Source organism: Trichechus manatus, unplaced genomic scaffold, assembly GCF_000243295.1.
Source record: "Trichechus manatus latirostris isolate Lorelei unplaced genomic scaffold, TriManLat1.0 scaffold00116, whole genome shotgun sequence".
Taxonomy (NCBI): Eukaryota; Metazoa; Chordata; class Mammalia; order Sirenia; family Trichechidae; genus Trichechus; species Trichechus manatus.
In genome coordinates, this window is record NW_004444052.1 from 7401209 (window position 1) to 7414577 (window position 13369).

Below are 13369 nucleotides of genomic sequence, written 5' to 3' on the forward strand. Positions count from 1 at the left end.
GATGTCACTGAATTGTGCATGTAGAAATTTTTGAAATGGTATATCTTTGGCTTTGTATATTTTCACCAAAAAAAAAGGTCGAGAAGGGAGAGGGTTGACATGTTGTGGGGTTGTTAACCAGTGTCATAGAACAATATGTGTACTACTGTTTCATGAGAAACTATTTGTTCTGTAAACCTTCACCTGAAGTACAATTAAAAAAAAAAAAGATTAATGAGGCACAGCAGTACAGGGACAAGGACTAGAAGACAGAAGGGGACAGGAAAGCTGGTGATAGGGAACCCAACATTGAGAAGGAACAGTGTTGACATGTTGTGGAGTTGTTAACCATTGTCATAGGGCAATATGTGTACTAACTGTTTAATGAGAAACTATTTGTTCTGCAAACCTTCATCTAAGGTACAAAAAAAAAATTACGTATGTGATATCCAATTGACAACAGCAACTCAAAAGGTTTGATGGGATGCGTAGGGGGCAGTGAGTTGAAGATAATGGTGATAGAATAATTTGGAAAAGGATAGTGAGAATAACACTACAACTGAAAGAATGTAATCGATGTCACTGAATTGTACATGTAGAAACTTTTGAAATGGTGTAACTTTGGCTGTGTTTATTTTCACCAAAAAAAAGGTCCTCCAAGTTCGAGAAGGGAGAGTGTTGACATGTCGTGGGGTTGTTAACCAGTGTCATAAAACAATATGTGTACTGACTGTTTAATGAGAAACTATTTGTTTTGTAAACCTTCATCTAAAGTACAATAAAAAAAAATTCAAAAAAGAATGATCATGTTCCAGGTGTTATTTTAAATTTATTGCTTGGGGGAGAAGCCATCTAAAGTAGCCAGAAACATTTTGGCCATACGTAAGGATGCATGTCATAATTATCTAAGTTTTTACAGGAAAGCATCATACTTTTCAAATTGTACATGCCGATTAGGCCATAGAAAGAATTCTTTTTTGTGTATTATAATATTCTCATTTTACCAGTATTTAAAGTTCTGGATTAGATTTATAATTAAATTTTCTAGTAATCTTGCATGTGGTACAGTTTTCTTTTTTTCATTTTAGGTATTCTTATAGCTATACAGAGTTGCTATTTAGACATAAAGAATGTAGTTAAGTGAGAAATATTTTAGGGTTGCCTTTGGGGGGTTTGTTGTATTTAATTTTCCAAAAAAATTAAATCACATAAAAGAAGTAGTCTGATAAATAGAGATGTATCTTAGTCATCTAGTGCTGCTATATCAGAAATAACCACAAGTGGATGGTTTTAACAAAGAGAAGTTTATTTTCTCTCAGTCTAGTAGGCTATAAGTCCAAATTCAGGGCGTTAGCTCCAGGGGGAGGCTTTCTGTCTGTCAGCTCTGGAAAAAGGTCCTTGTCATCAGTCTTCCCCTAGACTAGGAGCGTCTCTGCACAGGAACCCTGGGTCCAAAGGACACGCTCTGCTCCCAGCACTGCTTTCTTGGTAGTATCAGGTCCCCCTGTCTCTCTGTTGATTTCTCTCTTTTATATCTCGAAAGAGATTGGCTTAAGACACTATCTAATCTTGGAGATCTCATCAATATAACTGCACTAATCCATCTTACTACATCATAGTGATAGGATTTGCAGTACATAGGGAAATCACATCAGATGACAAAATGGTAGACTATCATACAATACTGGGAATCATGACCTAGCCAAGTTTACAGGTATTTTGCGGGGACACAATTCAATCCATGACAAGGTGATTTGAGAACAAAATGTAAGTTTTGGATTGTAGTGCAATGACAACTGCTTGATGTTGTTAGGGTTAATAAAGACCTAGGCAATTGGAGAAAGAAAATGTTAACATGATATTTTCATTTACAAAATACTGCTAAATTGAAATCTGCTAGAGGATTATTATTAAAATTAAGAAAATGGAGCACATTTGACAAGCTTATTGTCTGACCCAGTGACATTTTGGATTGTTGGTAGTGGGACTAGATTTGAGATTGGAATATAAGGAAAATGAACTCACGTGCATATGGCCATAGAAAGACTCATATCTTTGTTTTGTTGTTGTTGTGTGCTGTTGAGTCTATTCTGACTCATAGTGACCCCGTAGGACAAATGAGAACTGCTCCATAGGGTGTCCTAGGCTGGAGCCCTGTTGGTGTAGTGGTTAAGAGCTTGGCTGCTAACCAAAAGGTTGGCATTTCTAACCCACCAGCCACTCCTTGAAACCCTATGGGGGCAGTTCTGCCCTGTCCTGTAGGGTCACTAGTAAAGACTCATATCTTTGAGTGTGCCTTAGCCAAAATGACCTTTTCCTATTTCTCTACTCCGATAGACATATACTTACTTGTCAGTGTTCTACTTAGGATGGGTAAAAGACTCGTGCTCAACTTATTCTACTCTTCTCTCTTTTCAGAATGGGAAAAAAAGCTATGATAATAAACATTACTCTCTAAATACATTTTGGGGGAAATTGTGTATAGATATATGAAGCAGTAACTATGTAAATGATGCATTTATTTAGTCAATGGATATTTATCCGCAGTTTTTAATTGAACTATAATGTAAACATATCTTTAGATAACAAAAAATTTTACGTCAGAAATACTATTAGTGAAATTATGCAGCATTGTACTATAGAATTAACCAGACAATCCAGAACAAACTAAATTGACTATGATAAAGCTAAAGTAAGATTAATTCATTCATTTCTCCAGTCAACAAATACTTGTTGGTCACCTACAAAAAATATACAACATGAAGTAAATAATAAGCCAAAACCATAGGGTTTCCAAGGAGGAGCTGGTGGATTCCAACTGCCGCCCTTTTGGTTAGCAGCCGAGCTCTTAACCACTGCGCCACCAGGGCTCCAAAGTAAATAATAGCAACAGCAAAATTTTTGCATTCATGGAGCTCACATTCTAATAGAATTCAAAAGCAAGAATAGCAGTTGAGCATTGAATCAACTGTATTTGATGTAAAATAACCGACATTAATTGTCTTTCAAAGTGTCCTCGATATGAACCTTTTAAATGTCTGCCCTATGCGTGATCTAAAGTTTTGTCTCAGCCAAAATTGGATTGTGAGTTGAATGGTACTAATGTTGATGGAACTTATGTGAAAATAGGTCCAGACAACTCATGAGTGAATTCTTTCTTTCTCAGATTATTCAGATAGAGTAACAAACACAAACTATCAAAAGCTGAATGAGTACTTTCCCTCCCTTAGTATAATCAATTTCCTCAGGAATTGTTTCCCAGACTTACTGGTCTGGCAGAGGCTGGAGAAACCTCGAGAGTATGGCCGCCGGACACCCTTTTAGCTCGGTGATGAAGTCACTCCCGAGGCTCACCATTCAGTCAAAGATTAGACAGCCCCATAAAACAAAACAACACTAATGGGGCACAACAGTCCAGGGACAAGGACTAGAAGGCAGGAGGGGACAGGAAAGATGGTAATAGGGAACCCAAGGTTGAGAAGGGACGGTGTCCACATGTCGTGGGGTTGTTAACCATTGTCGTAAAACAGTATGTGTACTGTTTAATGAGAATCTATTTGTTCTATAAACCTTAATCTGAAGTACAATTATTAAAAAAAAAAAAGAATTAAGTTTCTACAAATGGCTGTGAGGCAAGTTTCAAATATTTTTAGATCAAAATATTTACAAAGGTAGCTCTCCTACTCATATGTGCCATTTAAAGATCTTCTTTATAGCCAGGATTTCCTTTGGTATCAGATTGTATTTCTCTCCACAGGATCTCGAAGTAGTGATAAACTTTTAGATCAGTATTTGGCTATGTTTTCAATTCAGAAGACTGTCATTAGCGATATCAGTAGGCTCCACTAAGTGCCAGTGGTAGACTCAAGGAGACAGAAAAGGAATCTGTGAGGAGAGAGTGAAGAGGGAGGGGAGTATATGTAGTACAGTAGTAGAATCTGCCTTATATACTGTCATGGATTGAATCATGTCCCCCCAAAAATGTGTAGGTTATGATTCCCAGTACTGTATGATTGTGTACCATTTTGTAATCTGATGTGATTTCCTTATGTGTTGTAAACTCTATCACTATGATGAGGTCATACTGATGAGGTCTACAAGATTGGATAGTGTCTTAAGCCAATCTCTTCTGAGATATAAAAGAGAAAAGCAGAGACACATGGGAACCTCATACCACCAAGAAGGCAGTGCCGGGAGCAGAGCGCATCCTTTGGACCTGAGGTTCCTGTGCAGAGAAGCTCCCAGACCAAGGAAAGATTGACGACACAGACTTTACTCCAGTGCCAACGGAGAAAGCATTCCCCTGGAGCTGATGCCCTGAATTTGTAGCCTACTGGACTGTGAGAGAATAAACTTCTCTTTGTTAAAGCCATCAACTTGTGGTGTTTCTGTTACAGCAGCACTAGATGACTAAGACATACACTATATGTTGCCTCTCCTTGATGAAAATCTATAACTACTCTAGTGGAAGGGTTTGGGAAGTACTTGCCCATTTTGCTTTAGAAATTTAATTGGTAAGCCTAAATTGGTCCTTTATTTGAATACTTGGTGCATTTTCTAATTGAGGCTTGAGTTTTATTGAGGACAAATACTCAGACAATCCCATGCCTCTTAAAAGGTTTTGAGACTTCATATTTTCCAGGCAGCCATATGGTAAGAGGAGAGTGTAACAGTTGTAACTAAGTAGCTTTAACCTCCTGAAGATTTCTAAACTATATCCTATAATATATCCTGGTCATGGTGACCAGTATAATTTAAGGAACCTTGGGAGGGTCCCGAGGGGTGTATTTGATAATTGAACCGCTTAAACTTACTAATATTTAACCTGCACTCTCAGGCCCATACCAGGAGTCCTCAAGGCACTGGCACTGCTTCTTCAAGAAAGGGAGGGCATATTTTTATACACCAATTGTGTATCTCATGCTACCATCATAGCATCAGAAAATTGACATTTAAATCGTGACTAATGGTCAACACACTATAGAATGCAATAGTTGGTTATTTTTGTAATTTTAAACTTATCTTCCTGTTTTTGTGTGCAGCAATGAAAACTACAGGATGTAACTTGGATAAGGTAAACATTCTTCCTAACGCTCTGATCCCTCCACTCATATCAAGCAGCATGATTAAGAGTGAAGATGTTACTCCAATGGAAGTAACAGCAGAAAAAAGATCTTCCCCTATTTTTAAGGTAAGTCACATTGACTAGTGCCCCAAATCTTACCCTCAGATATAAAAATTGCTCTATCTTGAGTGGTTTGATTTCTTTTCCCTGGGTTTATACTTTTAACTTTTCCTAATTTTTTCACATTTGTTTTGCTTTGAATGTACTTAATGGATTTTGCTTTTCCGAGTGAATGCTTTATACTTCAACAGAATTGCCCAGAAAGTGACTTCTAATATACATTTTTGAAGGGAGAAATTAATATGTTAGCTAGACCTGTGGGATGTGGGATATTAATAAAAATACTGGTTTAGCATTTTCAGAATTGGAGATAGTTTTATTACTTCTTTTCCCTAGTCTTTTCGTGTAAACTCCCCTCCCTTTTTCATGTGCCTCCTCCATGATGTTATCAATGATCCACAAAATGGAGATATTTTGAAATTTTTTTTTAATTCATGAACTATATAAGTAATATATTTTTATTACCTTTAACTTCCCTAAGCATATCAATAGCTGATTATTCTACTTACTTGACTATCTTTGCTTACACTATTTTTTAAAAATATCCTGATGACCTGATGACAGACATCTTATTATCACTGAGAATCATGGTCTTGCACCTATTTTCCAAATAATATCGAGTGAAAAATTGTCCCTGTATGTGATTTTAGAACAATAATGACTTTTGAAGTATCTGTATGAGCTTATTTATATATACATATTATTTGGGGATTTTTTTTTTTCTTTTTAGACTACAAAGACAGTTGGATCAACTCAGCAAACATTGGAAAATATCCCTACCGTAGCAGGAAATGGGTCTTTTTCATCATCATCTTCCCACTTATCTTCTGAAAATGAAAAGCAGCAACAGATTCAGCCCAAGGCATACAACCCAGAGACCCTAACAACTATCCAAACACAGGACATTTCACAGCCTGGTACCTTCCCAGCAGTTTCTGCTTCTAGTCAGCTGCCTAATAGTGACCCACTACTACAGCAGGCTACACAGTTTCAGACAAGAGAAACTCAATCTAGAGAGGTATTACAGTCAGATGGTACAGTGGTTAATTTGTCACAACTGACTGAGGCATCACAGCAACAACAGCAGTCACCACTACAAGAACAAGCACAGACTTTACAGCAGCAGATTTCATCAAATATTTTTCCATCACCAAATAGTGTGAGTCAGCTGCAGAATACTATTCAGCAGTTGCAAGCAGGAAGTTTTGCAGGCAGTACTACTAGTGGCAGCAGTGGAAATGTTGACTTGGTCCAACAAGTTTTAGAGGCACAACAACAGTTATCTTCAGTTTTATTTTCTGCTCCAGATGGTAATGAGAATGTTCAAGAACAGCTTAGTGCAGACATTTTTCAACAAGTCAGTCAAATTCAAAGTAGCGTAAGCCCAGGAATGTTTTCCTCAACAGAGCCAGCAGTCCATACCAGACCAGATAATTTAATACCTGGAAGAGCTGAAAATGTTCATCCACAGACTGAAAACACACTGTCTAATCAGCAGCAGCAGCAACAGCAACAGCAAGTGATGGAATCATCAGCTGCAATGGTGATGGAGATGCAGCAGAGTATCTGCCAGGCAGCTGCCCAAATTCAGTCAGAGTTATTTCCTTCAACTGCTTCAGCAAATGGAAACCTTCAACAATCTCCAGTTTACCAGCAGACTTCTCACATGATGAGTGCATTATCTACCAATGAGGACATGCAAATGCAATGTGAATTGTTTTCTTCTCCTCCTACAGTTTCTGGAAATGAAACTTCTGCAACCACCACTCAGCAGGTTGCAACTCCTGGCACTACCATGTTTCAGACATCAAGTTCAGGCAATGGAGAAGAAACTGAAGCACAAGCAAAACAGATTCAGAATAGTGTCTTTCAGACCATGGTCCAGATGCAACATAGTGGGGACAGTCAGCCTCAAGTTAACCTTTTTTCATCTTCAAAAGGTATGATGAGTGTTCAGAATAGTGGTACCCAGCAACAAGGCAGTGGTTTATTCCAGCAAGGTAATGAGATGATGTCACTTCAATCTGGGAGTTTTTTGCAGCAGTCTTCTCATTCACAGGCTCAACTTTTTCATCCTCAAAATCCTATTGCTGATGCTCAGAACCTTTCCCAGGAAACTCAAGGTTCTATTTTTCATAGTCCAAGTCCTATTGTCCGCAGTCAGACTTCTACAACCTCCTCTGAACAAATGCAGCCTCCAATGTTTCACTCTCAGAGTACCATCACTGTGCTACAGGGATCTTCTCAAGACCAGCAACCAACCAACATATTTCTTTCCCAGAGTTCTATGAATAATCTCCAGACTAACACAGTAGCTCAAGAAGAACAGATTTCATTTTTTGCAGCACAGAACTCAATTTCTCCACTTCAGTCAACATCAAACACTGAGCAACAAGCTGCTTTCCCACAGCAGGCTTCAATATCACACATCCCATCCCCTATGCTGTCCCAAGAACAGGCACAACCATCTCAGCAAGGTTTATTTCAGCCTCAGGTGTCCCTGGGCTCCCTTCCACCTAATCCAATGCCTCAGAACCAACAAGGAACAATCTTTCAGTCACAGCACTCAATGGTTGCCATCCAGAGTAACTCTCCATCCCAGGAGCAGCAGCAACAGCAACAGCAGCAGCAACAGCAGCAGCAACAGCAGCAGACCATTTTATTCAGTAATCAGAATACCATGGCTACAATGGCATCTCAAAAGCAACCACCACCTAACATGATATTCAACCCAAATCAAAATCCAATGGCTAATCAGGAGCAACAGAACCAGTCAATTTTTCACCAACAAAATAATATGGCATCAATGAATCAAGAGCAGCAGCCCATGCAATTTCAGAATCAGCCCACAGTTTCCTCACTTCAAAACCCGGGTTCTACCCAGTCTGAATCACCACAAACCTCCTTGTTCCATACCTCTCCTCAGATTCAGTTGGTCCAAGGGTCACCTGGTTCTCAAGAGCAGCAAGTAACACTCTTCCTCTCTCCAGCATCCATGTCTGCCTTGCAGACCAGTATAAACCAACAAGACATGCAACAGTCTCCTCTTTATTCCCCTCAGAACAGCATGCCTGGAATCCAAGGAGCCACATCTTCACCTCAACCACAGGCTACCTTATTTCGCAACACTGCAGGAGGCACAATGAATCAACTACAAAATTCTCCTGGCTCATCTCAGCAGACATCAGGAATGTTCTTATTTGGCATTCAAAATAGTAAGAAACTTTTCCTAACTTTTCATTACTTAACCATTACTTGGTTGAAATTGTCAGATGATTGTTACTAAAAGGAAGCAAAACATAGTGGGTTTTTTTTTAACCAAAAACTTGCCGCTCTTTTTTTTTTTTTTTTTTTTAAATTTTATTGTTGTAGTTTAAGTGAAAGTTTACAATTCAAGTTAGTCTCTCATACAAAAATTTATACATACATTGTTATGTGACCCTAATTGCTCTCCCTATATTGTGACAGCACACTCCTTTCCACCCGATTTCCCGTGTCCATTCAACCAGCTCCTGACCCTCTCTACCTTCTCATCTCACTTCCGGACATGAGTTGCCCATTTAATCTCATGTATCTACTTGAGCTAAGAAGCACACTCTTCATGAGTATCATTTTATGTCCCATAGTCCAGTCTAATCTTTGACGGAAGAGTTGGCCTCAGGAATGGTTTTAGTGCTGGGTTGATGGGAGAGTCCAGGGGCCTTGCTTTCTGGGGTTCTTCTAGTCTCAGACCATTAAGTCTGGTCTTTTTACTAGAATTTGAGTTCTGTACCCCGCTTCTCTCCTACTCCAACAGGGACTCGGTTGTGTTCCCTGTGAGGGTGGTCATTGCTGGTAGCCGGGCACTATGTAGTTCTTCTGGTCTCAGGATGTTGCAGTCTCTGGTTTATGTGGCCCTTTCTGTCTCTTGGGCTAATGCTTTCCTGATTTCTTTGGTGTTCTTCATTCTCCTTTACTCCAGGTGGGTTGGGAACAATTGATGCATCTTAGATGGCCACTTGCTAGCTTTTAAGACCCCAGACGCCACTCACCAAAGTGGAATGCAGAACATTTTCTTAATATGTTATGCCGACTGACCTAGATGTCCCCTGAAAGCAGAAAACAGTGGTTTTAAGCACAGATTGGAGTTAGAACTGAGTTCAAATCTCAGGTCTACCACTTAGAGACTGTGAGAGATCTTGGACAAGTTTTTGATTTTTAGGAGCCTCAATTTCCATATCTAAAGTGTTGATAATAGTACATACTTGACCAAGGCTATTGGGAAGATTTAATGTGGAGCTCTGGTAGCACAGTAGTTAAGCACTAGGCTGCTAAATGAAAGGTCAGCAGTTTGAACCCAACAGTGGGCTCTGCAGGAGAAAAGACCTGGTAATTTGCTCCATAATGATTACCTATTGCCACTGAGTCGATTCCGACTCATAGCTATCCCATAGGACAGAGTAGAACCGCCTCACAGGGTTTCCAGTGCTGTAATCTTTATGGGAAGGAACCCTCGTGGTGCAGCGGTTAAGCACTCGGTTGCAAACCAGAAGGTCAGTGGTTCAAACCCAGCAAGCACTCCACAAGAGAAAGATGTGGTAGTCTGCTTCCATAAAAATTTATAGCCTTAGAAACCCTAAGAGGCAATTCTGCTCTGTCCTATAGGGTCCCTGTGAGTTGGAATCAACTTAATGGTAGTGGGTTTTGTTTTTGTTTTTGTTTTTTTTTAATCTTTATGGAAGCAGATTGCCACATCTTTCTCATACAGAGTAGCTGGTGTTTTTGAACCACTGACGTTTTGGTTAGCAGCCGAGTGCTTATGGGGCAGTTCTACTCTGTCATATAGAGTCGCTGTGAGTCGGAATCAACTTGATGGCACACAACAATAACAACAAATGTGGTCATATATGTAAATATATGTGTTTGCCATTTTAAGCTATAAACTTGAAAGAGAAATGAAGTAAGAAACTATCTCAGCCAATTAAAGTAAGCAGTTTCTATAGATAGAAACACGTGTGTAATGTTTATATGCCGAAGAAAGTATATAGGACTGATGATGATAACTAAGCAAAGTTGTCTTTTTATACTGCTTAGAGGAAAGAGGAAGCTTTCAATGAATTCCTGCACCATTCTGTGAAAATCTTTTTCTTGGGCTTTCAGGTGCCTTGCTTTTATTCACATACGTGATGAACACAGTAATGAATTTCCCTCAGCAACTAATAAATGTTTTTTCATGAATCTTAGCAGAAAGTAATCAGCTGCTTCTCTATTTTAAATGTCTTTGCAGACTGTAGTCAGCTTTTAACCTCTGGACCAGCTGCGTTGCCAGATCAGTTGATGGCTATAAGCCAGCCAGGCCAGCCACAAAATGAGGGCCAGCCACCTGTGACAACACTTCTATCTCAGCAAATTGCAGAGAATTCTCCACTGACATCTTCTATAAACACCAACCAGAACATCGAAAAGATTGATTTGCTTGTTTCATTGCAAAACCAAGGGAACAACTTGACTGGCTCCTTTTAACTGGATGTGTAAGTATTGCATTTTGCCTTCTTTTTTATTGAAAGGCATCAGAAAGTTTTATTAACATATTTGGGTTAAGTTAGCACTACTTAGGAGCCGTGGTGTCACAGTGGTTAACCACTCAGCCACCAACTGAAAGGTTGGCAGTTCGAACCCACTAGCTGCTCCAAGGGAGAAAGATGTAGCAGTCTGTTTCTGTAAAGATTACAGCCTTGGAAACCCTATGGGCAGTTCTGCTGCATCTTACAGAGTTGCTATGAGTCAGAATTGACTTGACGGCAGTGGGTTAATAGCACTATTTAGTCCAATGCCTTAAAATATGGCTTTATCTAAAGATAATACTTTTTTACGAATTACTCTGAATAATAGCTTATGGTTGTTTTGTTAATGATTGGGCATTCTTCTGGCTTTAAGACTCTGCTTTGGAATGACAGAACATCTGATGAATGTGCAAAATACGTTTCCTTTGTACTGTGTATTAGGTATGATTATGTCTCATTTTTTTCTTAAGAAACAAATGCTTATAAAAGTCTTTGGAAAAGTAAATATGATAAGGTATCATTTATAGAATTGTAATATACTTTGGGATCATTCAGGGTGACAGAAACTTTATAAATGCTTTCACTCCTTAGTGAGTTGTGTTATTTTTTTTCTTTTTTAGAAATTTCATGAAGAAAACCTGATTCCAAGATGTCCTGAGATTTTGTGGTTCCATGACGATTATTGAACTGTTACTGTAAAAACAAAACAAAATATGAAAAACTGTTTGAGTAAATGACTAGATTTTACTCTGACTGCAAAAGAGCACACTTCTGCTGCCTATTGCAGTGATTAGCCATCAATGTTAACATCTTCATATTTTATATTTCTAATAACAGTGGTGACTGAGAATCTATTTGAGTTCCCAGCTGACAATTCATTGTTGCTATTTTCCTAGGCACTGTTTCTGTAAAAGTACAGTTTAAATTAAAGGCTGGACCGTCAGTCATTATTGCTATTAGAAGATAATTCATATCGTCATGTTTACTTTTGTTCTTTATTTTCTTTCCTGTATTGTTTTAGTCAACTAATGGGTTTTGAAAAAGTAAAATTCAAATAATATCTAAGGCTGTGATTTTTCAACATAAAAAGCACAGCTATTGGCCAAAGTGAAGGAATCTTTTTTCAGTTTTTATGGAGAAACTGAAGAGGTAACATTCTGACAAGTAAGCTATATTAAGAACTCTACACAGATGAGAGAACTATTTAACACAAAGGCAGACAATACAGTTTTAAAACTGGGGACAGCTGGAATGCTATTGATTTTATTTTTCAGAGAGTTGTTAATTCTCTGTGTTTCTACTAAGGGGTTTAACCATAACTGTGCATAGAAAAGTAATTATCATGCTCTATAAAAAATGAAGGGGATAACATATGGCAAATTATGTTCTGATATATTCTACAGTAGTTTAAACTGACAGTAATTTGAGTCTGTTTTCCTCTTAACTCAGTCTAAGACCGGCATTCCCTTTTATATTCATCCCTGTTATTCTTCCTATCTTTCTCATTTTATTTTAGGTAATTATTAATATACTTACTGCCTTTATGACCCTGTAGCAACTTAAAGGAACAAGGCCGCTTTGATCTAGGATGACCTAACTCCTACAGCACAGGGCAGGGGAGTGAGTACCCTTTCAGGAATTGATTGGGAGTTGATTCCTGAGAAACAATGCTTTTTTTTTTTTTCCCCGTGAACGGTGCTGTTCTGAAATCTTCAAATTTTCCCCTCTAACAGGAAACAGTATAAATTTTAATTCAAAACAAAACTGAACTAAAATTTCTTGAAACATTAGTTCTCCCTGAGCTACAGTGAGTGTAATTTCACTTGTCACCTCAGTGCTTTATAGTTTGAAGTGGTCACTTCTCTAATGTTTCCCGTAAGCCTTAGGCTTTTACAGGGTCATATCATTTGACTTAAAATGAAGAGTTAACTTTTGTTACATCTATAAAGAGCAAACTAACACACTCCAGAACTTGCAGTTGTAGCATTAGTTACACAGTTTTGGGTGTTCTTGCCACCCATGGGATGCCTGCTTCTCACTACTACCTGTTGTCTGGACATGTGCTTATTTCTTCTTTTCCTTTTGGCATGTAGAAAGCTGTTAATACAGTTTAAGGCCAAATAGTGTGTGGCTTCTATATGTTGATAAAATGTTTTTGGTATCCTTGTCAGTTTAATTTTTTTTAAGTGTATAGAAAATAGCCTGTTAATTGTTTGTTAAAGGCTACTTTTCTGTTTGTTTTTTCTGTTTAGTTGAACTGTATGAAATTGTGGTGTTGGTTTTGTTTATACAGCCAGATTTTTTCCCCCTTTTTGTGATGGCCTTCCTTGGTTCTTTGTACTCTTCTTCTAATTTGTTTTTTTTATTTTTATTCTAATATAGTCTTTCCTCCTCCCCAACCCTTTCTTCCCTTTCTCTCTCTGATTGAGAGACATTGAATTACGTTTTCAGTAGTACAGGCTTCTTGCCGATATGAAGGGAACTTTTCAGAAAGAGACCTACTCTGGGTCATTTAATTTTGAATACAGTTTTCAATCGTTCAAGTTTTGGATGGTTTATATCTAATGTGTGTTTCATTTTTTTGGAAAGCTATATTTTGTATTTAGGAAATGGTATACTATTTTGCTATTTGTACTGAGTGAGTACATTGGCATAAGTATAG

The 13369-nt window shown here is 38.2% G+C and overlaps 1 protein-coding gene across 2 annotated transcripts in view; it reads left to right on the forward strand.

The window, feature by feature from the left end:
* NFAT5 (nuclear factor of activated T cells 5) overlaps positions 1 to 12459 on the forward strand; it is a 140516-nt gene extending 128057 nt beyond the window's left edge. Inside the window, exons 12-15 of one of the 2 annotated variants that reach the window (XM_023738414.1) lie at positions 5022 to 5170; positions 5895 to 8379; positions 10431 to 10674; positions 11328 to 12459. In XM_023738414.1, coding sequence (XP_023594182.1) covers positions 5022 to 5170; positions 5895 to 8379; positions 10431 to 10666 — 2870 coding nt within the window. In that variant the 3' untranslated portion in view covers positions 10667 to 10674; positions 11328 to 12459. The remainder of the gene's footprint in view (positions 1 to 5021; positions 5171 to 5894; positions 8380 to 10430; positions 10675 to 11327) is intronic. The other variant, XM_023738413.1, reaches the window with a different exon arrangement.
* Positions 12460 to 13369: the final 910 nt, after the last annotated feature.